Below are 24,556 nucleotides of genomic sequence, written 5' to 3'. Positions count from 1 at the left end.
AAAGAGATTCAAAAGATTAATCGACGGCAAACACAAGTCGAGCTGAAGAAAAACATCACATATGCTCCGTCTCCAATGGAAGACTCTGTATACTTGATTAAGTACATAGTGTACATACCGCACACTTACATGAGTGCGCTAATTGTCCTGTCCCCAATCATCACCGTTATTTACTTATTTTTTAAAATGGTGAATTAATCCCTCCTGTGAAAATACCTGCCAGCTTGTTTCCTCACTTCTCAATTGTAGAATCATTAAAAATGTATTTGTTTTGAATATTCTTGTTTGCGTGTTATACCCTCTGCTTCAAATGAAGTGGCGACTACGCCATTCATTTTTGTTAATTCTTCCCTGCTATGTAGCCAATATGGTGACTCTTGAAGGAGGTGCGCACCACTGCATACTCTCCATTTTGAGTGCAACATCTGGATGCTGACAGTACACTGCATTTTGACATACATGTACTCAAAAGACTAAGGCTATGGCCGCCATTATTTCAGTGTAGTCCCTCTCCTTCCACTACTACGACTATTGAGGGTGTCCAGCAATGTACACTCACCATTTTGACCGTATCGAGTGTAATATGGCATTTACGGACCCCTGAAGACACTGCCGTATGCAGCTACTCACGTTGAGAAAGCGTTGTTCTGCCGTTCGCAACGGATACCCTTGCAGTTGTTGGGTTCCTCTGAAGCTGTGGTCTCGTAGTAGAAGTACAGCTGGTTCAGACCGTTAGCAAACGCCAGCAGGACCTGAGGAGGAAAAAAAAAGGTTCACATACACATTTTATCCGTTACGTAAAGCTGATACAGATGCAGCGCTGCTTCTCTGGGATTGATTTTTGGACTTCAGGGATCCCAACAGTCGGCATGATGATAGTAGAGGGAAGTAACTCCCTGGAGGGGGGACTTAATGAGTTTGAAGTGTAATGAAATAGGCCTATAATGTCTTTCTAGTACCATCAAGGGTAGAGAGAGTTGTTTGTGTTCCCTCATCACAATCAGCAATATGCAGCCAAAAGGGCAAAACAGTGATGCTGGTGAGACACTGTTTGGTTACCAGGCAGTAGATGAAGAGGAACTTGAGGATGTCCAGCAGCATCCTCCCCAGCGAGATCTGCAGTGGCCCCAGGTGCGAGTTGGCGGTGAAGAGCGAGATGAGTCTGAGTGAGCTGAAGATGTTGGCGATGGCGAACAGTGCCTCGGCGATAAGCGTCGGGTGCCACATCTCCCACTCTTCTCTCGGCCGAGAAGAGTTGTACTGGGGAGGGTGGGACAGCGGGGGGTGGGTTAAGTCATGATGGACACTTTACACGTCTTTCTAAATAAATATCACCCTAAAAAGTAGACCAAGTGCAGCTTCTCTGTGTTGATGCTCATCGGCCTGGCTCACTGATGTCAATATAACCAAAATTGAAACTGAAACTAGCCATTGCTTGCACATTTACTCGGAACTGTCGCCTGAGACATAAGAATGAGCAAAATTAAGTTTTTTTTTAAACCTACGGCATATGACAGTGAAGTTTATTTTACATGCACAAATCTTCTGGTAGCTAAAATCAAAAATACATAAAATGTGTACAGTTTTATTGTTGTTGTGATGTAATCCATGTTAATTCCGCCATACTTTTATCTTGAAGATTATCCTGCTACGATCAGTAAGTCACTCGTTGCACATTTTATGCTGTTGCCACGATTGCCCATTCTCCTGATGTATCTGGGGAAAGTGAATTTACAGGCAATGGCCATTTTTTTTGTTTAGTTTCGGTATGTCAACAACCACTGATGTCGATGTGAGTAAAGAATATATCATCTCAAATGGTCCCTGCAGCTCTTTTTCCTCTAAATACACTCCCGGTATACACTATACGTGCATATCTGCATGTGTGTGGACATTTGAACGACCTTTCAATAGGTGAGGGATTGTGGGAAATGACACAGAAGGTGTTACCTTTACATAGGCCACAATCTTCAGTGATATGGTAGCCAGGTAGAGGGAGTTCATTGCGAAATCCATCAGATTCCACCAGTCATGGATGTACTCTGTGAAGCCCCCATCCCACATCTCCTTTATCTCTGCCCAGATGAATCCTAAAGCGCACACACACACACACACACACGGTTATATACTGGTTATACACTGGCAGGCACACACTCATTCCCATCATCCATGGATGGTTTGTGTTTGTTGGCGCCCCGCTGTGTAACCACACTGGATTGATTGCAAGTGTTTGTCCAGCCAATACACACATTGGACCCTGCAACTGATGGAAGCAGCAGACTTTTTCACATACCCAGCACCCACGGCAGTATCATCCACTCCACGATAGTGGGCGGTGGCCCCTGCATGTGGAGGTTGGTGCGGGCGATGTGCTGCGAGGCCAGCAGCAGCAGGAAGAGGAAGGTCAGATAGGATGCTGTGTGACAGATGAACTTGATGAAGGGCTTCTTAATGAAGCGTCCCAGTGCGCTTTTGGGTGCCAGCAGGTAGACCTGTATAAGGAACGGTAGGGATGACCAAGTGATGACAAAATTGGTCTGGAGTTCATATCGCAGAACCATACCAGTGAAAAGACAGGAAACAGGAGTCCGATGATGAAGCAGGTGACCAGCTTGACCACCCAGTGGCGCCGCCTCCAGCCTGGGAAGCCGTCGTACCACAAGGTGGCCAACAGCTGCTGGCAGTTAGGTTGTGCCACAAACTGTCGAGACAGACGCAGATGGCAGACGTTAGTCCTGACACGGGACTTGCTGCATGTAGAACAGCTTCAGACTACAAGTATGTGGTTAATGGCTGGTGAGATGTACTCATGTATTCCCCCCTCAGGTGTTTCACCACATATATGTATTATGTATGATGGTGTGAAAGTGTTTACCCCCTTCCTGATTTGAGTGTGACAAGCAAATTTGGAAAGCGGTAAATGCTTTTTCATGCCTTTGTATACGGCTAATATATAGTTAAAAACTACAGTACCCATGATGCTTACAATGCAGATTCCTTTCCTCTAATTGTCTGACTCCCCATCCTTCTTTTGCATTCTTGCCCCCTTCCCTGCCATCCTCTCCAGTCTCCTTCATTCTCTCTCCATCCTCCTAGCTCTCACGCTAGACTGTGGTTTGGGTTTCTGTTGCTATGGCAGCAGTATGCTAATGCAGGCTCAGATAAACTAGTGCTGCTCTTTTCTTCTCTTCTGCCATTGTCCGTCCAGCGACGTCTAAGTTTGAAGCAAAGTTATCATCCACTATCAAGCAATCAAGAGTGCGAGGACCCTCAAATGACCCACAAAGCAGCTTATGTTCTAACACACAAAGAGCATGAAATCAGAGCTGCTGGCAATGGCCGACTTCCATGCAACGTTTTTTTAAAAACGTTGACTGAGAACTACAACGTGGCTAGTTCAGCCACATTGAATCGTTCTTGTTCTGCTTAATTGCCATTTCAGTGACGACACAAACAAAGCAGGCAGGGATTAATTTGTCTTTCTTTGACAAAACGTGATTAATAAAAGCAGCCAGGCGTCATGCGGTGACTCCAGGGAGGTGGCTCAGGGGAGGAAATGAGCTGAGTTGGAAGGCCTGGCGCTCCATGTTGCCCACAAACTCCTTCTTATTTAACTCTTAATGGAAACTTCTGATGACCGCTGTTACCCTGCTGAGGGGAGCCTGGAGCGCGGCGAGGGGTGAATACATTCTTATTTCAGCAGCTTGCTGAGTTGGATTGTTTGCTATAAGACATTGATTCTGGGAAAACACAAAGGGTCATCAAGTTGCAACTGCAACTACTGCATAAATGCAACGTCTTTATTGGAAAGACGTCAAGGTGGAAGTCTTTCATGACCTGGCCCCTTTTTACAACTCGATTAAACATCAAATATGGTAGTTTGCAATTTGGAGTAAAATGTGGGAAAAATATGACTCATAACACTCACAAATGTTTCAGTCATAACAAAAGAGAGAAAACTATATTGTGTAGTTGCAGTAGGTGGTATTACTAGCTAGCAGTTAGCTTGAGTTATCCGGCTAGCTTCTGGTTGAGGCTAAAGTACATTTTTGAGGCTACATTTTAAAAGTGTCACTGAACAACTATTGTTGTCATTGTACTATATATTTCTTGTCTTAAAAACACTTACTGTGTGGTTGCTTCATGAAGATAAATACACAATGAGTCCAGATTTGTGATGGTGATACTCCAGTATATGACAGAGGCCTCCTATCTCACCAGCGTTGTTTTTTTTAAAGTGTTGCATAAAATGCTTCTTTCCATCTAATTTGATTGCCGAGGCTCTGACCCCTAAAGGGAGCCATATGCTAACCGAGGCAACGCTACGTGGCGCTGGTGAATTCAATTACTCTGAGGTCTGATGTCACCTGCTTACGCCACTTGGCAAAGCAGTATGCTAAACCAAGGCTACGCTAGCGCTGATTCAATCTTGTGATTTATATGCAAATATGAAGTGTGCTTTTGTAGTCTCCTCGCCACCTTTTAACTGGTGATCAATTTTCTGTTCCTTTTCTTTTTCATCGCTTGTTCGGTGAGTGAATGGTTCAATCAGTGTTTCGGTGCAACATATTTGTTGTCATGAAGGCAAAGGCCGCTTGCTAATTGAGTAATGAAAGCTATGACGTTTTCCTTTTGATTGATTAACTCATTTTCTGACTTCAAGTGTGTAAAGTGAGTGATGCTGTTGATTACTTGAACACGCACATGTGGCAAATTATGGTCTGGCGGACACATGCTCACTCACATCACATGAATAGTTTAGCAGCTATCAAAGACAAATAAAAGATGTGTTAAATGATTCAGACACACGCATAACAAAGTTGGATGGCAGGTTCAATTGTGGTTAAACACAAAAAAAAACAATAATGGTTGTCATAATGACAACAACAGCAACTTTTTCTTGTCCCGTTTGTTGGTCTTTATATGTGCATCCGTGACAGCCTTAATTATTGAAGGTTAAGGGCTCAGTTCGTATAACCGAAGCATGAATAATGCATACAATGTGCACTAAATGTGAGCATGTTTCCATCGCTTACACGACCTTCACTTTCCAAAGTTGACCACTTCCTGTCAGACTGGGCTTCAGATTCACACGGTATGAGGTTAAAGAGTCCTACCACTATATTAGATCACAACAAGTAATTAATAAACAGGCGGATACACATTGTTCCTTTACTACTGTAAATAGCATTTTATTCACTCATTCATTCATTCATTTTCTACCGCAGGGTTGCTGGAGCTTATCCCAGCTGTCTTCGGGCGAGAGGCGGGGTACACCCTGGACTGGTCGCCAGCCAATCACAGGGCACATATAGACAAACAACCATTCACACTCACATTCATACCTATGGACAATTTGGAGTCGCCAATTAACCTAGCATGTTTTTGGAATGTGGGAGGAAACCGGAATACCCGGAGAAAACCCACGCATGCACGGGGAGAACATGCAAACTCCAAGTTGTGGAATTGAACCCTGGTCTCCTGGCTGTGAGGTCTGCACACTAACCACTAGACCGCCGTGCCGCTACCATTTTATTTACTATATACTTATTTGACTTATTTACCTGACAGCATATTCCATATCCACCCCACTACCACCACGCACAGACACTACTTGCATGTGTGCACCCCCACTCACCCATCAACCCAAAGCTTTAAACATATGGGAGAAAGATAGTGAAGATTTAAAAATGCATAACAAAGGGACACATGTGTTGTATTGGTGTCCTGAACATATTGCAAATGTGATTTGCATTGATCGCATTAAAGGTTGTTGACGGGCTATCCCTTTCACACACAAACACAAACACACTAATAAAAGACAGTCAGTGGGTAGATCATCTCGCAGGCATTAACAAATGTGAATAATGATGATGTTGCTTTGTATTAAACGCATTGAGTATTTCAAACATCCTCCACATCTTTTCATGAAAGGCATGCAGGTGTGCGTGTGTGTGTGAGAGACACAATAGCACGTCTCGCATACACAATCAAAGCATTACATAATTGTGCCATAAACCCCTAGGATGCTAAAACATGGTGGCAGCTCTTAGCGCAACCCCGCGACCTCATCACACTGAGCGATGTGCCAGAACACACACACACAGACACACAAAAGACCCAGATACACAAGAAAAAGAAAAAAAAAACCAGAAAGCAAGTGGCAACAGCAGGTGAACGATAATGTGTGTAGTGATGAGGCCATGTAATATTCCATCACGGTGAGCACAAAGCCCAGATTAGCCCTCACTAACAGCTATAAACACATACAAGCTCAGGGTGTCTGGAGAGGCTAATGAGGCGTCTGTTTACCAACATCTGTTGTCGTCATGGCGACATGAGACTTCCTGCCCACTTCCCACTCTGCACGCTCGCGTCTGCATCATCTCGTTCTTTGCCCCCGTCACACGCGACACTGATTAAATATGAATACATGTAGCGTGTAGTCTTCCTCCCCCCCCCCCCTTGCTTACATGCTTGCCTCCTCACTCCCTTGAGAACTGCATCGTTTGCTCACGGATGATTACCTGAGATTTTTTTTTTTTAATTTCCAAACAGTCTTGTCTGTTAAAAAAAAAAACAACAACTCATATCTCTTGCAAATCTTATCTGGTTTTAAGGATGTCAGACCAGTGCTGTGTCTCAATTGGCATAGTCTGTACTGACACGTAGACTTTTGAATGCAAACAGTAAGCGCATTAACGCTGAGCCCACATTCAATAGTCAGCATTTTGCCCATGTAGCAGAAGGGGAAGGACTAACTTGAGAAGTTGCAATTTTTAACAATTTAAAAGGAGAATCACGGAATTGGCCAATCAAAACAGAATTTACGGAATCTCCTTGAAATTGACATAATGTTAAGGAATGTTGTCATTGTGAGGAGAAGGAATATTTGTGTGAGGGACTATTTTTCCTGCGGATGTCTCAGTCGTGGCAGATACAAGAAGCCCCCCTTCCGACTTAAACAGGTTGAAATGGCGATAAACACCGGTGAAGTTGGCGGAATCTCTGCTTACAGAGGCTGGGTAGGGTTAGTTTAGCACGCTCGTGTGGTTGTGTGTATACGACTCGGGTTGGATGAGTCTGTTTTCACCAGTATCACATTTTGAAATTTGTGTACCTAGGACCTAAGTACGCAGTGTTGCCCAATCGTTTTACACAATAACTGTATTGATTTGTGATTGATTCCTGTATAAGAAAGCACCAAGACCAGTGCTATGCTTGAATTGATATACTTCCATACTTGCACTTAGCAATTTAAATGCACATTGCAGAATTTTAATTTGCACTCTCAGTACCGGATGTTGCACTCGAAATGTTCCAAATGTGCACGAAGGGGAGGGACTAACTCGAGTGGTTACAACTGACTATTTAAAAGGAGAGAAAAAGAAGAGGAAGTAATCGTCCTTTCCAGTAAGTGTCCAACAACAGTAATCAATTTGGGACAGCAGTACACCGTCAACATTTGCGACACAATATACTTTATTGAAGTGTACTTTAGGTGTATTACATTTAAGACACGGACCATTTTTTATCTGGATCTGATCTGGATTGCACATTTAGAAAATTCCATTGTCTTATCTCATGAAATCAGTATCCCTTTGATCCAAAATCTGGAAAAAAAACTGACCTCTTAACATCCTCGGTGGGCATTCAGTCATTGTCAAACAGAAATGTCTCCTAAACCTTCCCTTCCCTCCTTTTGAAAGCTTCATCATGCTCTTCACTACCTGCTGAAACGTCGCCCACTATCCTCATTTCCTTAAGATCTTCCTGCTGCCATCATGTCTTTCTGCTTTCATCTGTCTGGCAGCACCCGTCTGCTGCAGGAAGCCGCGGGCGGCGGCGGCGGCGGTGGTGAGAAACAGGCGGACAGACCAAGAGATGCCTTGGGCGCCTTTTCTCCACGCCGCTAAATCTTCCCTCTTGCTGGCTTGATCCCCCAAGCTCTCAGTTTTTTCCCTCCTCTTTCTGTCCCATTAAAGCTCTTTTCTTTGTATGGCTGCAGCTTGTTATCTGGCTCAGTCCTCCGCTTTGACTCCCTCAGTCGTCCCTCCTCTCCTCCCTTCTTTCTAGACGTCTTTCTTCATGCTTCTTGCTTCACTAGCAGAAAAATATGTTCTTGTACCCAGAGTTCTACACTTGGAAGCACTATTTTCAGCCCAGTCTACATGTCCATGAGAAGGACATTCTATTCTTGTCCACAAGGATACCCATTGTACGAAGATCAGCAATATGGCTAAAGCTTTACCAACCTCTTTTTGGTGGTATTTGATGGCTAGCTTGAGTTTGGCTAGGTCGTGGCACTGCCTGGGGTCCAGTTCTTCACTCTGGTCATTGTCCCTGTGGTTCAGGATGGTCTCAAGTTCTCTGGAACTCCTAGCCTGATCCAGAAGGTCCTTGGCAAAGCGTTTACACTGCTGAGAAAGCTCTTCATACTCCTGGCGGAACTCATTCTCCACCTGCAGGGGAAGATGTCTTTGTTATTGTTGCTGTTTAACACACATATTTGCTACTTGTCTTTTATCAGTGGGATTATCCTACATTTAGAGGAACGTCTGTTTAAAGTAAAACGCAGAATCAAACATGCACCTTGCTGAGCTCTTTGAGTTCCCAGCCCAATCTGAAAGCCGTCAGGATCGGATCCTCGCTGGACAGTGCAATGAGCGAGGGTGATGCCAAAGCCTTGTAGATGTTCAGTCGAGACCGCGAGTGCCGTAGGCTGTCCACCTGCAAAGGACGAGGATATGAACCAAAGTGTTTGGCGGGGTAAACTCAAATGGACATGGCCTTCTCTAAGGTCTAACGTCAGTGACCTCAGACTCGCCTACCTCTGAACTGGAGACACACTCCACACAGTCGCAGCGGATCTGGTGCGGTCTGGGAATGGTGACCTGAAATAGTTGAAGAGGATGTGATACGGCCTGTCAATCAAATACAACCATCCGCTGACTGACAGTTTACCTTTCTCTGCACGAGCAGCTTGATGATCTCGTAGTTGTTGGTGTGAGCAGCGAGCATGATGGGAGTTATGTCAGGGGTGAACTCTGAAAACTGACTATCCATCATCAGTGAGGGAACCTGGAGAAGACATCGCATGAGGATTATTATGGATGCCAAAGTGTGTCCAGTCTGAAGGTAGGAAAGTGGAGTGCGACAAGAAGACTCAAGTCCACATGTGGACTCTTTCATCTTTGAGGGAGAACCAAGCCTCCACTTCTCATCTTGTTGCCTTTCGCTCCATTGCATCCTCCTCAGCTCACCTCCTCCTGCCCCACTTTCCCACCGCTCCCTACGTCTGCATCCATGTCCTCCTCTTCACACTCCCTCTTCATCTCATATTTGCTTTCTTCCTCCTCTCTCTCCTCGGGTAACCTTCACTTCCCATCAGCCCCCTCTTCCTCGTCGCTTGTCTCCCTCCGATCTCTCTGCTGACAAATCCCTCTTTCCTTATCGCATCTCTCACTTTTCTTTGGATTTGATAAGGAGTGTGAGAAAAGCTGCCCTGGTGGGGAGCAACACTTATTAAAGACCAACAAACGCACACACACACACACACACACACAGACTCACACACACGTCCACATTCAGTCCCTGGACAGTAAAGTACAGGAAGTTTTGTGTTTTTGTTCATCACATTTACAGCAAAAATAGATGCACATTTGCATTCACACACACACTTCTCACATCAAAGAAGACCGAAGAGTGCCTTGCCTCATCTGCATGTCTCTCTCTCTCTCTCTGTGTTCCTTTCCTTATTTCTTATTCCTCATTTCTCTGTCTGGCTTCCCTCCATCCACCCGTGTCTCATCTTTGTCATTTTGGAACGCTCACTTTTCCATCCGTCTTTCCATGTCTCATCAAATGCGTCCCGTGTTCCCTACGCCCACTTCTCTTTCCCTAGCCTTATCCTTGTCATCACTGTGGTTGCCATGCATTTTTGCTTGGGAAAGAAGCTAACATGGCAGTTTGCATAGAGGATGTTTGTTTACAAAAGTTTATATGCACACGATATTCTTGTATTAACCAGGAATACTTTCCAGTATATCTTTGTCAGGTTGCCACTTCCACATAAAGGTCATTTTGTAGTTGTTAAAAAAAAAAACAATAGGGAACCTCAGCATATGCCTGTATCAAACCCAATATTAGGCCATAAATCATGAGGAAAATTCATGTAAACAACGGAACAGTATGTTTTTTCAAGCAGTATCTTAAAAACTGAAAGAAGCTATTGATCTAATAATGGTTTTGATCAGAATATGATGCAAAATGTGACACAAAGGCAAGAATTTTGTCTTCAGGGTGAAGTTATTAACAACAGTATCGGGCATATGACGATGTAACATGTAAACAGGAATATTTGTACTACATTTTATGTTTGTCTGCACTGTTGTATCACACACAAAAAAATTAACTAGAAACTAGAATTCTCAAGCAGTGTGAGTCCTTGAATAAAATGGCAGCTTTTGTTTGTGATGCATCTTGTTAAGAATCCTAACCGGAATATTGTGCGCATGTAAACGTGTTCAACAGGACCAGTTAGCAGCTTAAGTCCACAACATCATTAATGTCAAACATGAGGACATAAAGTTACATGTACCTCAAAGAGACTTTTACGTAATTTGCAGCACACACCTGTTTCTCACCGCTCGGCCGCCTATGTGACAGTAGCAGCTCCACGGCGCCCACCACTTCCTTCCTAATGGCATACAGCAGGGCGTCCCCGGTGTGGATGCCGTGGTCGAGCAGGAGTTCCATAATCTCCAGGTTCTCGTTCTCAATGGCAATGAGTAGAGCGCTGCGACCAAGCGGGTCCAGACAGTTGACGTCCATGTTGTAGTAGACCTCCGCCTCGCGCAGCGCGTGTTTGACACCCGCATAGTCGCCCTTTTCTACTGCCGTGAGGTAGGCTCGCTCCTCTGCCGATAACTCCACCTCAGCCCGCACGATCTGCAGAGGGATGCGGTCACGGTACGGCGAGTACGTCGCCTTGAGAGCACAAAAACAGTGTGAGTGTAACACGCACGGTTACGTTCTTTAAGGTGCACGGTAGCGTGGACATCCTCACCTTCTTGTAGTAAAGCTGAGTCATGGGATTCATTTGGACACTCTGGCAGGGAGAAAAGACACAGGATTAGGCAAAATCTCCAATTAATAACTCCTCACACACTCGACACAAACACCAAAATAGCATGATAGCGGAGTTCATGCACTTAATCCTCGTGCCCTGTACAACAATTGGTGTTAGAGGAATAAAGAAAAAGAAACGGTCAAAATGATGTTGTGGTCCAGCAGATGGTAAAAATGTGCTAAAGTGACAAATTATGTTTGGATTGTTGTGAGATGACACATGACAGATGGACATAACTCACTCATAACTCTTTTACTAGAGCAGAGGGTGCAATTATTTCAAACCCTTCGCTGATAGGAACAGAACGTAAACAGCAAGAGAGTGAATTTGATATTATAGTAGCATTTTATGACTTCAATACACAGTGAATGGAGGTTCCCAAGAAAGCCGACATTGGTACGTCAATAACTTTGGTACCTGGGGAGCATTTGTTTGTCATCTGTTCATATTTCGTTACAATTTTGCAGAAATTTCCTTGGAATGGAATAGTCTGGATATTCAGAAGGTGTTGAGCTCTTCATGCCTGTGGGTTTTTGCAGCTGAACATCTGTTGGTGGGTAAATGATGGGACGCCTTTTAAATGAATGGGTAGACCTCTGCGGTGGTGTACGCGTGGCGGGCAGAATGCAGATTCGTGGAAGATCAGCATGCTGCAGGACAATTTATGCTGACGGTTTTACAATGCTTCGCTGAGTATGGTACAGCAATGCAGATAAACTTACAGCTCACTGCCTAGCTCACTCTATCGCTCTCTCTCTTTCACGCCACCCGGGGGAATGTCACTCTTATTTCAACTACATGCAGTGTTTACCCTTCGGTTAATATAACACCCCCCCCAAAGAGCTCCACTTAATTACATTGAAATTGTAAGAATAGGATAGGATGTGTCACTGGACCGTCATTTTTTCATGTCATCATCATCAGCAAATTAGCATCATTGGCCATGACACAAAACTATCAAACTAGACAAGTAAAACTGAGTCATAACAAATCTCAAGTTTTTTATTTGTTGGTGATGGTTTCATTTCGTGTATTTGCGTGCGCCTTATAACATGCACAGGCAATTTTAAAAAAAAATCATACAAAATGTGTCTTGGTGTGGTGATTATTAAATAAAGTACATGTCATTTTACATATAATATGCCACTATATTGTAACTTTGAGGGGAGGTGCTGCTTGAGTACCCAGCATGCAATGCAGGCGCTTGTAAATAACAGTTTGTAGTTACATTTTTGTTGTTTGTGCTTCAGCGTTGTTAGCCACATAAAATGGTAGCTCTTTGTTGTTGTTGTTGTTTTTTTTGTTTGTACCATAAGACTGTTGCCATGGTGACAAGTCAATTACTAGGCGGAGTTGTATTAATGTGCATGTGAGAATGTGGTCCAAAAATAATCGTGGTGTGCCACCACAAAAATAAATGAATGCATGGGAAATCCTGGTATTGATCGTATGTCTGGTTTTACTTGACCGATCTACACCATTCAAAAAGTTGTGTGCGGTGTACGATCTGCACCTTCAACACCATTTGGAAAAATATGCAACAGCATCTGTGTCGCTGCATCATCGTGCTGTGCCGGCATTTTGTGCAGATACGAGGTTTGTTAAACTAAATAGCCTCAAATTGTGGATGTTATTAATACATTTCTGTCTCTACACGGCTGTGTTTAATATTTCTCACCTACTCACTGTATCAATTATTTTGTAACCGCAATTAACGCATGATTGCCCTTCCACAATAGGATCAAAACAAGTGAGGAGAAGGTAACAAGATTACATTGTAAACAATGTTTGGAGTGGCACAGTTCTGCTTTAATTTGTATTATTTACATTTTTTTGGCTGCTGGAACACTGTAACCATGCAGAGTGCATATCAAGAAACGCATCTTTTTATGCAAGAACATCACGGATCATTAAGACGTTTTGCTCATGGAACTCTTCTCTCCTCACCACTTACTCTTTGCTCTCTATTCATTCGCAGCCGCAATTTCACTGCACTGCTCGGGCCAATTATCTACCTCGCTTCATCACGCTCTACCATCTTCCCATCTTTGCTGCACTTCATCAAACTTTCTCTCCGCCGCTCACTCCTTCGCTGTCGTCCAATGAGCTGTCAGGCTGCAAAATAGGTCTGTCTCCACAAACCCCCCTCACCCCCCACCCCGTATCTCCATGTTTGTCTCGTTCATCATCATATTGCATTCTCCTCACAAGCCTCTCCTTCTTCCCACTGGAGTGCCTGCTGTCCACAAACCTTTCCCTACGCTCTGCCCTTTTTCTCTCACCCTGGTTTCACAGGAAATAGGCAAAAACGCGAAAATTATGATTGAACATGTATTTTGTTTGAAGGTCACAGTTCAGTTAATTTTTGGTACAGTAAGGGAGCAAAATCCAAAACATAAAACAGTTTGGCTCATGTGTAAACAGCTCTACTGGTATATCAAAGTCAAGTCCAACTTTTTTGTAAAATAAGGACTTTTTCCTGGAAAAGTGTGCCTTTTTTCTGGTAAAATGACAACTTTTTCTCATAATGATGACATTTATCATAAAATTCCAACAGTTTTTCCCAACTATTTTCTCATAAAATTCTGTTTTCCTATGAAATTGTGTGAGGAACATATTCCATACCTAACAAATGCAATCTTTTTTTGTGACTTTCATGTCAAATTTGTCAAAATGTGACTACTTTTGGACTAACAAGAATCAAGAAGCTTATCTTTTTGAGCCTGAATATACCAAGGATGATCTCCAGGTTGGATAAGATGAGGCGGGCAAGAAGAGAAAGTGAAGCCCACGAATAAGATGGATGGGGGGGGGGGGGCAGTGTCAGAACTGGAATGACTTGGTGGTGTAAATGTGGAGCCTGCAAAGCCATACCGACAGAAATCGCGTGTTAGTGGAATACAGTGTTACCATCGATGGAAAAGCTTTGTGTATATGCCGAGGGGGGACATAGATCCAAGAGATTGCATCATAAAGAATGAAGAATTGTTAGCGCGAACAAACCCTGCAGTGGTACAAACTTTCTAAAAAAAAAAAAACTGCCGGTCGAGGAAGTCACCATGATATTGATTCTGATACACGGAACATGATGCATAGTCCTCAACTGACTCAACAGTTGTGTTATTTTTGAGAGTTGCCTCGCAATACCAGTTTTCACCTCTAGAAGTGAATTTACTCCCCTGCCGCGTCCCGTCTGTCCTTTGTTCTATTCAGTCCACCCAAACAAGTGAATAAATAAAAATGACATTGACATGACCGAAGTGAGTGTTTGTTTGTTTGCTCTTCCTATGACCTTTATTTAGCTGAGAGACGTAATTACAAACAAACACATTTATGAGCCTTGCCCACTACCAGTCCAGAGAGCAGAGGCAGGAGAACGAAATGAGACGAGAGGAAAAATCTGGCGAATAGAAAGTATGTTGGCAGATGATGCAACCTTTTGTTGTGTAACGCTCTAAATTTAGAACCAAAAGGCATTCAGTATTTGGGGAGACGAGGCCGCGAGCGGAACTGAAGATATCACAACCCCGCTGCTACCAGCACTCCTGGGGGAGCATTCTTCTTGCTACCGCTCTAATCCCCCCCCCCTCCCCAATTATCCCCTTGCTACCTTTTTGTCTCGCTTCTAATTCTGCCCTTCACTTGTCCTTTTGAGCCTCCATCACATTTTCCACTGTTGATGTTCTCCACTCCATCCTCATCTACCCCCACAACTTGGTTCCTCACTCTCATCTACCTCCATCCATCCATCCTGACCATCTGCTCGCCGTCTCATTCGTCCCTCCTGCATCATTCACGGTCTCCCTTCCTCAAATTCACCTTTCTTCTCAACTTTCTTCTCCAACATCTCCCATAACGTTCTCATTCATTCTTCTCTGTGCCCGTTTACTGCTGCAGTCCTCCCCCCGTTTAAGAACCCGAACATGCGTCTCAACAATAAACAAACTTGCTGATCAACACTTGACTTGAGCTGCATCCACTGCATCCCTCCAGTGGATGCCCGTTTATTTGCAACTCAGCATTTTCGCTCCCACACATATGCGGATTTCTTCTTTCTGCTTTAATTGAATCTATTTTTTATGGTGACTTAAATAAACAAAATGTGGTTTGATGATCGCTGTCTGCCTACTTCTCCAGATACGATACTTATGTAAGCCTTTGTTTGGAGGTGTCATGGCTGCCGTCCCAACAAACACGGTAGCCGCATGTGAGGCAGCGTCAGCAAAAGATGCAGCCGCCACCACCAACACCGGAGTTCTTAGTTCTCACTCCCACCCCAGCACCACCACCTTTCATGCTTCCTTGTATCCTTTCTCCGACCGGTATAGAATGATGTAAAGGGCTGGAATTGAATTTGCTGCGCTACATCAGTCTTCTTAATTGGCCTCATTCTCATGTTTCACAGCCGAGCTTTATGTGGCTTTGCATGCAAATGTCACCTGTGTGTGTGTGTGTGTGTGTGTGTGTTTAAATTCTATTGTGATCTACACCGCTGGATCTAAATAAAGTAAACACACATGCACACATTTGAACCATGGGATTTGCCTAAATGTGTATAAATTGAGCGATTATTATGTCTGTTTGTGCGTGCGCGTGGAAATGGAAATGCGGTAGTATTTTTTTACATTATTCACACACCCGTGCGTAAACGCACGCACGTGTGCACAAGTATGTTTCTCGTGGTGCTTAGTCATGACAGAAAGAGGTGCAGGCGTCGCCATGGTAACAGGAGCTGAGCATGAGCTTGCAGCAGCAGGTTAGAGGTTAAAACGGCGGGTCTCTGACCATGAGTGCATGCGTTCAATTGCCCGCCTCATCAGCGGAGGAATTGAGCCTCATTAGAGTCCTGTGCTCAAGCCTGCACTGTATGTGACATGATGCATAATGGCGAGTGTGAAAGCTAAATGCGCTCATGTCTAGAGGTAGTGTGCCCCCTTTGCTGTTGACCCCACTGTAAGCATGTCCATCAATCAAGCGGTGAATGTAATACAGTATTGTTGGAGCACATGAAAGTTGAAGCCGTGGCTTCAAATGTCAGTCAACTTGTTTACAAAATCAAACGCTAACAGCTAATTGGTGTCCCCCAGTGTGTGTGCGTGTGTGTTTAATTAGCCAGGAAGACAGCAAGCAGATGTTGGATAGCTTCTTTTGATCCGATACCGCTAGTACTTCCCAGGCACTCGTGCACACACACACACACACACACACACAACTATAAGGTGGGCGCTTGTGTGTCCGGGTCAAAGTCAAACTCTGAGCAGAAGATGAGAGTCCTAAAAGAATGGAGTCAAACAAATTCACATGGATCCTCATCATGATTCTTTTTGCACACCTTGTTCCCGCTCTCTCTCTCTCTCTCTCTCCATTTTCCTATTTTTTATTTTTTTTTGTGCAGCTCTAATTGCCAACTGGCTTTACATTTCCATATAGAAAACAAATATAGCACAATTTCTGCAAGGGCTGTTGATGCAAAAATGTCATAAGAATGTGAATAATGAAATCCATACATCAAGAATCTGTGCTGTTTTTCATGCTGCGTTCCATCTGAGCCTAACGAACCACTAATGAAGTGGTTCCGTCAGCATTGAACCATGCGGCAAAAAAAGAGAGAACATTTTAAAAGGCGTTGCGAGCAAATGTTTTTAAAGGCAGTGAGAGGGGTTGGTCAGGGATGTTAAAAAAAAAAAAAAGAGGAGGGAAGAGATGGCAGACAAGCGGACAGATGGAGCTCTTCCTCACATGTTTTAATAAGTGCCAGTACATGAGCGCGGCGTGGCTTCAGTGACTCGCAGGAAGTGTTAATATTCATGAGCGACATCTGACAGCCAGCAGTGAGTCATTTAGGTGTGTGTGTCAAGAACATGGTGGCCTTAAGTGAAGGCAAATCATAAAATAAAAGATGACACTGAAGTCAACTGCACACACAGAGTAGACCAGACAACAGGGTTCGGGTCCCGAGAGTCGTCTGCCCTTTCCGTGGCTCCCTAATGAACGAGACTGTCATCGTCGCTACGGTGGTTGTCTTGACAACCACTGTGACAATGTGTCTGGCGCATTCACATACACACACACCGTGTATATGTAGACATAACATGCATAACTGTATTCATATTGACAGCATGAGAGCTTAGGTGTTGGCGTAGCGCAGGGGTCTCAAACTCAATTTACCTGGGGGCCACTGGAGCTAGGGTCTGGGCAAGGCTGGGCCGCATCAGGTTTTCCCAAAAAAAAACAAAAAACGTATTTATTAAAAACTGAAAAATATACAAACTTTTTCAGTGCTTTGGTTCCGATTTTCTACAATAAAAGCTCTGATAAAACATTCCACTGTTCTCAAATATCTTAATTTTTATTTTTCTGCACAAAATAAGATGAACAATAAATAAACAAATCAAGAATAAAAAAATCAATCAGTAATAAATAAATAATAATAATAATAATAATAAAACAGCAAATAATAAAAACTTAAGAAACCACATATAGTTGGTGGGTAGACAAATTATTTTTTTCAGATTAAAATGAACAAAGCATTATTAGAGGCCTGTAGACATGACAAAACACGACTATAGTCACATTTATACTCTTTTTATTTACAACATATTGCGCAACTGCAGGGTCTTGAGACACATGCTAACTCGCAAACTAGAGAGCTAGCGACCTAAACGGTAGCCTTCAAGTTATTTCCTTTAAACTTAAATAGCCAAAAACTTACCACTTCCACACGGGTAGGGAGGATAACTATTAACAGTTATTTAACCTTTAACATGAACATGAATCAAACGTAATAATTATTTCTGGGTACATGATACCATACAGCATCCATATCAAACTTGTGCGGGCCGCACTAACATTAAACTTTCATATCAAGGTGGGGGCCTCAAACTAGTGTCCTGCGGGCCACATTTGGCCCGCGGGCCGTGTGTTTGAGACCCCTGAGTCACCCATCAGTCAGATGGATCCGCTGAGGGCGCCATGAGGCCCCCTTGAGGGTGGAGACGCACAATTACTGCGGCATTAGTCAACGGTGAAGTGTTAGCGTGTTCTTATTTATTGATCTAATCTCCCCTGTGTGACTCTGATGATACAACATTTCTTGTATCGCAAACAAAAGCGTTCTCATCATCTTGGATGTGAACACGAAGACTTTTCAGAAGAAGACACCGCTTGACCTTTTATTCCTCTTTCCATGTTTCCCTGCGGTCAGAATAAATGCAGTCTGTCACAGATGGGAAATGTATCTCCTCCTTTGACTCCAGCTGCCAGCTTAATGTGCACCGCATCACGTGATCAAATCTAATTACGCCGACTCCACTTCTCCTAGAAGTTCCGCGTCAGCTGCTGGCGAGGACACCAATTCCAAGGCCGAAAGCAGCACCGTGTCTCCTTGGAATCATGTTATTCTGGTTTGCTGCATTCGGCCGAATCCAAATCTCTTATCTTCAGGGTGAGTTGTGGGCCTGGGATCGATGTATGGATACGGTCTCAGCACCAATGGCACTAAAGTCAGTCTGACATGTTTATGGGCCATGAAGAGTCCTAATGTGCAGCATGAAATGTCGATTGGGCCCAATCAGAAAGCAGACACTGCTGGTGCATCAAAGCATGAACCCAGCTTGTAAAAGTGTGCTTTATTTTTATTTTATTTTATTTTTTTTTACAAAATGCCACATTTATGCAAGAGTGGCATGCAGATATTTTTTTTTTAACTACACGAGAGTCAAAATATTCCGATCAACTGATGTGCAGTGCAGGTCAACGACTACAATAATAAACACTAATGTGTGTATTGGTGAATTGAGTGTATCCACACACGTATTTTAGATTAATTTTTTTTTTTTTTTTTTGCAGTCACACATTTATTGCACGGTTTATTGCACAGTTATTGTACAGGATTTTTCGAGCAGTCTAGGAACGTAACCCTAATGAAAAGCAGGGTATCTATGGTACTTCTAGAACAGACAAATTGCGGCCCGTGGGCTACATCAGCCCTCCAAGTGTCTTAATCTGGCCCACTTTTAATTGGAAAGCGTATCTAGCAATTATTGACGAGATATGCCTTTTAATTAGTCCCTTCAAGTGGACTAATTAAAATCAGAGTACAAAAATCACACGTGCAAAATCAAGATAATACAAATGAGGAAGTTATATACACCATTTATAGCTGTGTACATGTTGATCCAGTCACAGGTTTATTGCACAGTTTATTGCACAGTTTTCCACTTTTATTTACTTTTATTGTACACGATGTTTGGAGTAGTGTAAGAATGTAACCTTGATGAAAAGCAGGGGATCTACGGTACTTCTAGAACAGGGGTGGGTAAACTGTGGCCCGTGGGCCACATCAGCCCAGATTAATTTTTTTTTTTAATATCAGGTCACAACTAAGCAATCTTCGATGTCGAAAGTCAGTTATCCTGCAAATGTGAATGACATCCTTGGGAAGTGAAGCGCCTTCATTGATATCCCTGAGAGCTCATTAAACAGAGGAAGTGATGTGTGGCCTTTTAATCATAGCCACAATTGATCCCAACCTTTTATCTCCAAAAGATTTAATATAGTAGTTTTTTTTTATTGCTGTCAGGCTGTGGAATAATATTTCACATTAGCAGTGACCAATGGGTGAGGGGCCAGTGTGTCATTGTGACCAGTTTTTTGTCTTTTTCGTCAACTTCATCATATTTGATTTGGACAGCAATGATTTTTCATTACCATCTGCCAATACTGATACCTATCTGATACATTAAATATGGAATCTCATGGAAATCCACATAATGTGAATAAAATGCTGTCATCACAAGGAGAAGGAATGTTTCTGTTGGGAAATATTTCCCCAGCTGACCTCACAATCATAGCGGAATATTCTCACAAACACGAACCAACACCTTCTCGAACTAAACTAACATAGAAACCAAATTCCACTAATTTTTTAATAGTTTTTTTTTTTTACACATTTGTACTTTTGTGCCGGTAAATAAGATTGAATGCCTTACATTTATTGATGCATCAGTGAATTTTGTCCATCATATAATTATGTCATCTTCTGTAGACATTGCTAAACACAACAAACTAATGCCCATGCTCATGATTAAGATAGACTGATGCAATTCCTATTGCATTAGTAATGTAATGTAACCACAGCATTAACATGCAGTACTCATACAGCCATGCAAGCATGCTCTGATAAACTAAGCTAAGCTAACTCCACCAGATTCCATTCATGCTCTATATAAGAGGAGTTTTTAAGTTGTTTTTTTTGTTTTTGGTGTATATTAGTCCGGGAACAGCCAGGCTAGTGTCTGTGATGAGATTCCGCCACGATTGAGTGGTCCGCCCGGGGAAATACTTCCCCACACGGTCCTTCTCAGCATTTTATTCACATTGTGAATTTCCGCAAATCTTTGTGTTTAACAGTAGATTCTGTTTTTATTGGGTATTTCCGTGATTACATTTATTTTTGGATGCCCGCTGGTGTCGTGCAAGTTCTGATTGAAATCAAGGACGAGGGCCACAGTTCGTCTCACTTCAATCAAGAGATATTCTCAACACATAACACACTTTAAAATAAGAACATTGTGCACAATATCCTGTCCAATTGTGCAAACATAATTATGGTGTCATGAAAAGTACATTAACAAAGCCATTAGAATTGCATCTTCCTTAACTGTGAGTACTGTCGTTATAACCCAAAAATCACACACTCTATGCTGGTAAAATAAACGTGAAAGGTAAATGGAATGCTCAGAATTTAAAAAGTTTGTGAAAAACTAAAACAGATTTCCTCCGCCCCTACATACAGACGTCTGAAAACAACACATATTTACAACACATACTCGCCTGAAGGAAGAAATAAAATAGTTCACAACATCACTCAAGCTATGCAATACTGCTGCAATGCTACTTAAAAAAATTATAATTTTCATAGCATTTTGCCACCAGATACAATATCAGAAGAGGACCTTTCACTCTTGACACTTGTTGAAGGTGCAGAGTTGGTGTGACTGCCATAGGAGGGCAGACTCGGGTGGATTGAATGACTGTTGCAGCAGCTCACCTTTCTTCTTAACGCCGGCTTATACTATAAAAACTCATGCATGCTCTTTACCATGCTGCTTTTGCAAATGTTTTGTCAGGTTTGTGTACTCGTGCCGTACAAATTGCACTCGCCGGTTTCTCACTCCACATCGCTGACAGATGACTGGTGCTATGGGCTAATTCACATGTGCTCTTGGAACGGTGCTACAATGTGTCTAGGTTTATGAGCAAATTGAGCATTTATGTGATCAATCAGATGGGTTAAAATTTTTTATCCCGATATCCAATCTTGTATTTGGCCACTTTCAAACTGATACCGATTAGGAGTATTAGCTCATACCATCCCGAGCATTTGACCGTTTTTATCATATCCTTTGTCAATGGCTGCTTTATAAAATGCAGGTGTTTTAAGATCCTCATGTTAGCTTCTTGGCATGACATAGGAGTTATGATAGTGGTTTTAAATACATTCCACTGTAAAGGCCTCTAACAGGACCTTCTATGGGATATTGATTTTCCCGTACAGGCCTAAATTAAATGTCAAAGCACAGTGCGGCTTGCTGTGATAGACTGCACAGAGGAGAAGAAGAAGAAAAAAAAAAAACACAGGAGTCGAGTACGTCTGCTTCCCACATCAGCACCTATATGCTTTTTCAATTTGCATACTTACAGTTAGCATTTTTGAATGCATAATTGCAGAAAATGCAATGCATAAGGAGACGTACAAACCCAAGTGTTTGCAATTTACAGTTAAAATGGAGAAAAGAGGAAGCGGATACATATTGTGATTGTTATTTCTGGTAAGTGTGCAATGACAGTAATGGGTTTAGGACATCACTACACTGTCACAACCCATGATGAAGTACTCAGGAGTAGTTCCCAGGGGTGTACATATTATACATATTGAATCGCTCAAATTGACTCACATCCTAGTCTTTTTGATGCTTCCCACTCGATGATGACATCAGCAACAAGTCCGTTAATGGCAGCCTTTTACACTCTTAACCAGCCTTCATTCGGAGCCGCTTCCCCTCATGACGCTCTGCTCTCTCATTCTAAGTTGTACAACTTGAGCCGAGGCTACGCTTGTCGCCATGACGACACGGTAAACACTTTTTGTGGCTCACAAGACTCCTTCACTGTGCTGGAAATGAGCATCGGGCGAGAGCACAATGGAACACAACAGTGTAGCTCCACAGCTGTCAGGGTGCAATTGTTAGTATCTGCTTCCTAGCCTTTCCTCAGAGAGGAAATGGAAAACGAAAAAATGTAACCATTATCCTTAATTGCTTGACGGGTCCATAAAAAGGCTAAAAACAAAGTAAATCACCATAATTTCCCTATGAGCTCGCAGCAAAATTAAATTGCTTCTTAAAGTGTAGAAGAGTCTGAAGAAATCAGGGGTTAGAAGGTGAGAACTTTCACAATAAGAGCCTGAATTAGAAAGAAAAAGTATATCCTTGCACCATTTTGAGCGTCTCCAGATGAGCAGCTGGTGCGCTCCCAAAACCACAGAGTGTCTCTGAACGTCTCGCTTGCAAACCAACAACATAACCCCAACAAAGCGTCTCTTTCAATTGGATTAGACGAAAACTTTATTGATCCCTGAGGAACAAGTGGGCTGTTGAGGGAGAAGCAGTAATTGGATTCAGGGAGGAGGAAAAAGGAAGAAAAAGAGTATGAAGCACTCAAACAGAATATAAAATTATCAATAAAGATAAGAGAGCTCAGTTTGGAGCATTACTTCATCTGTTTTACTTTTACACGCCAACTATTGTCAGCTTTAAATTTGACTGCACAGCTGGAAGGATTAAAAAAAATATGCATATTCTACTTCTTTTTCTAGCCCATATCTTAAACGTAAGAATGCAGATATGAGATAAATACACTGCGGATGGTGACGTCTTCTTGCAGGTGAATAATTAATCCAAGTACCTAATTAAGCAAATGGATTTTCACTGCCTTTAAGTTCATGGCAGTAAATGTGCAAGATGTCCTTGATGCTGGCGGCCTGCCTGGATGGAGAGGAGCGAAATGTCAGTTCACCCCCTCCACAATGTAAAGAACAGCCACAGAGTAGGTGGCCAGTGAGGGCGTGGCGAAGGTATACGATGTACGTGAAGCCAACCAGCTGAGCTTTGTTTGTGATGAATAAGAGGCGGTCAACACCAACACGAGCAAGATTGCTAATCCTATTTAGAGGCTGCGGACAAGTGGGACAAGTAAGAACGCACATAATAGATGTGAGGAGAAATAGGGGAGACAATGTGACTGCTGAGGAGAAGAACGTAGCACACAACGTTACGGATTAACATGGTGTTCTCTACTCCGTTCTTCACTGTGCTGAGTACTGTAAATGAAACCTAACTCGGGTACCTTTAGGTCAGTGTTTTTCAACCTTTTTTGAGCCACGGCATGTTTTTTTACATTGGAAAAATCTTGTGGCACACCACTAACCAAAAATGTTCCAAAATGTCTCCACGACCTCACACGTGCATCAATAAGTCTATCGGAGGAACAAGGTAGGTGTTGCCACACGGACCAATATTACATTGCTCTGCCAGTCTTTACACCACAGACACTCCACAGTAGCCATGTTTTTACATCACCACTTTTTCTCTTTCCGAATGACCTTTCGGGAAACAATGGTATCCATGGAAAGGAATATTCCAATCTCTTGTCTACATGCGCTGTGAAAATCAACCAGAATAGTAAATAGGGCATGCCCAGTAAAACGTAAACATCACGTGATCCCGGCTTCCCCGGGTTTTTCTTTCACTTGTTGGAATAACTCCGTATTGTCAGTTTTTCGTCTGTCCAGTCTTGAAATTTAGTTTGAATCAAAAACAAACTTTGCTTAGTCCAGTGCCGATTGCTGGCCTCCATTTTTAAAAGTGAAGAACGTCTGGATCTGCGTGTTACGTCATATCTGAGCATGCGCTGAAAGAACGCACCCGGGATCAATTTAAACAGGAAAAGATCAAATTCAATCTTGCTAATATTTTATAATTAAACTCAGGACATGTTTTATATAGATATATATTTTCTTTTTTAATAAAACTGCACTTGTGAATAAAGTATAGAGCTAGCGACCTAAACGGTAGCCTACAAGTGATTTCCTTTAAACTTACCACTTCCACACGGATAGGGAGGATAACTATTAACAGTTATTTAAACTTTAACATGAACATTAATCAAACGTAATATTTTTTTCTGGGTACATGATACCATACAGCATCCATATCAAACTTGCGCGGGCCGCACTAACATTAAACTTTCATTTCGTGTTTGAGACCCCTGGGTTAAAGGAATATTCCATCTCTGTTCAATTCTTTCCGTTTGAGCAAATAAACCAAATGCAATTGGAATATTTGGGTCCATGTATTCATGGCT

The 24,556-nt window shown here is 42.7% G+C and overlaps 2 protein-coding genes across 2 annotated transcripts in view; one reads left to right on the top strand and one right to left on the bottom strand.

Annotated features, from left to right (window-relative positions):
• Positions 1–24,556, top strand: part of LOC131125248 (GRB2-associated-binding protein 1-like) — a 64,628-nt gene that overhangs the window by 12,306 nt on the left and 27,766 nt on the right. The window lies entirely within an intron of this gene.
• The window catches only part of trpc5a (transient receptor potential cation channel, subfamily C, member 5a), a 43,819-nt gene that overhangs the window by 10,156 nt on the left and 9,107 nt on the right, over positions 1–24,556 (bottom strand). The window contains exons 2-12 of the mRNA XM_058066605.2: positions 11,069–11,110; positions 10,636–10,989; positions 8,965–9,081; positions 8,832–8,894; positions 8,593–8,730; positions 8,256–8,462; positions 2,564–2,701; positions 2,294–2,492; positions 1,951–2,090; positions 1,060–1,260; positions 631–752 (exon numbers count right to left, since the gene is read on the bottom strand). Of these exons, the coding sequence (XP_057922588.2) occupies positions 631–752; positions 1,060–1,260; positions 1,951–2,090; positions 2,294–2,492; positions 2,564–2,701; positions 8,256–8,462; positions 8,593–8,730; positions 8,832–8,894; positions 8,965–9,081; positions 10,636–10,989; positions 11,069–11,101 (1,712 nt within the window). The 5' untranslated portion in view covers positions 11,102–11,110. The remainder of the gene's footprint in view (positions 1–630; positions 753–1,059; positions 1,261–1,950; positions 2,091–2,293; positions 2,493–2,563; positions 2,702–8,255; positions 8,463–8,592; positions 8,731–8,831; positions 8,895–8,964; positions 9,082–10,635; positions 10,990–11,068; positions 11,111–24,556) is intronic.

The sequence above is a fragment of the Doryrhamphus excisus genome, linkage group LG2, assembly GCF_037039965.1.
Source record: "Doryrhamphus excisus strain RoL-2023G ecotype Guam linkage group LG2, RoL_Dexc_Guam_v1.1, whole genome shotgun sequence".
NCBI lineage: Eukaryota > Metazoa > Chordata > Actinopteri > Syngnathiformes > Syngnathidae > Doryrhamphus > Doryrhamphus excisus.
The sequence above is the reverse complement of the archived record's forward strand: the minus strand, read 5'-3'. Positions and strand labels throughout refer to the sequence as shown.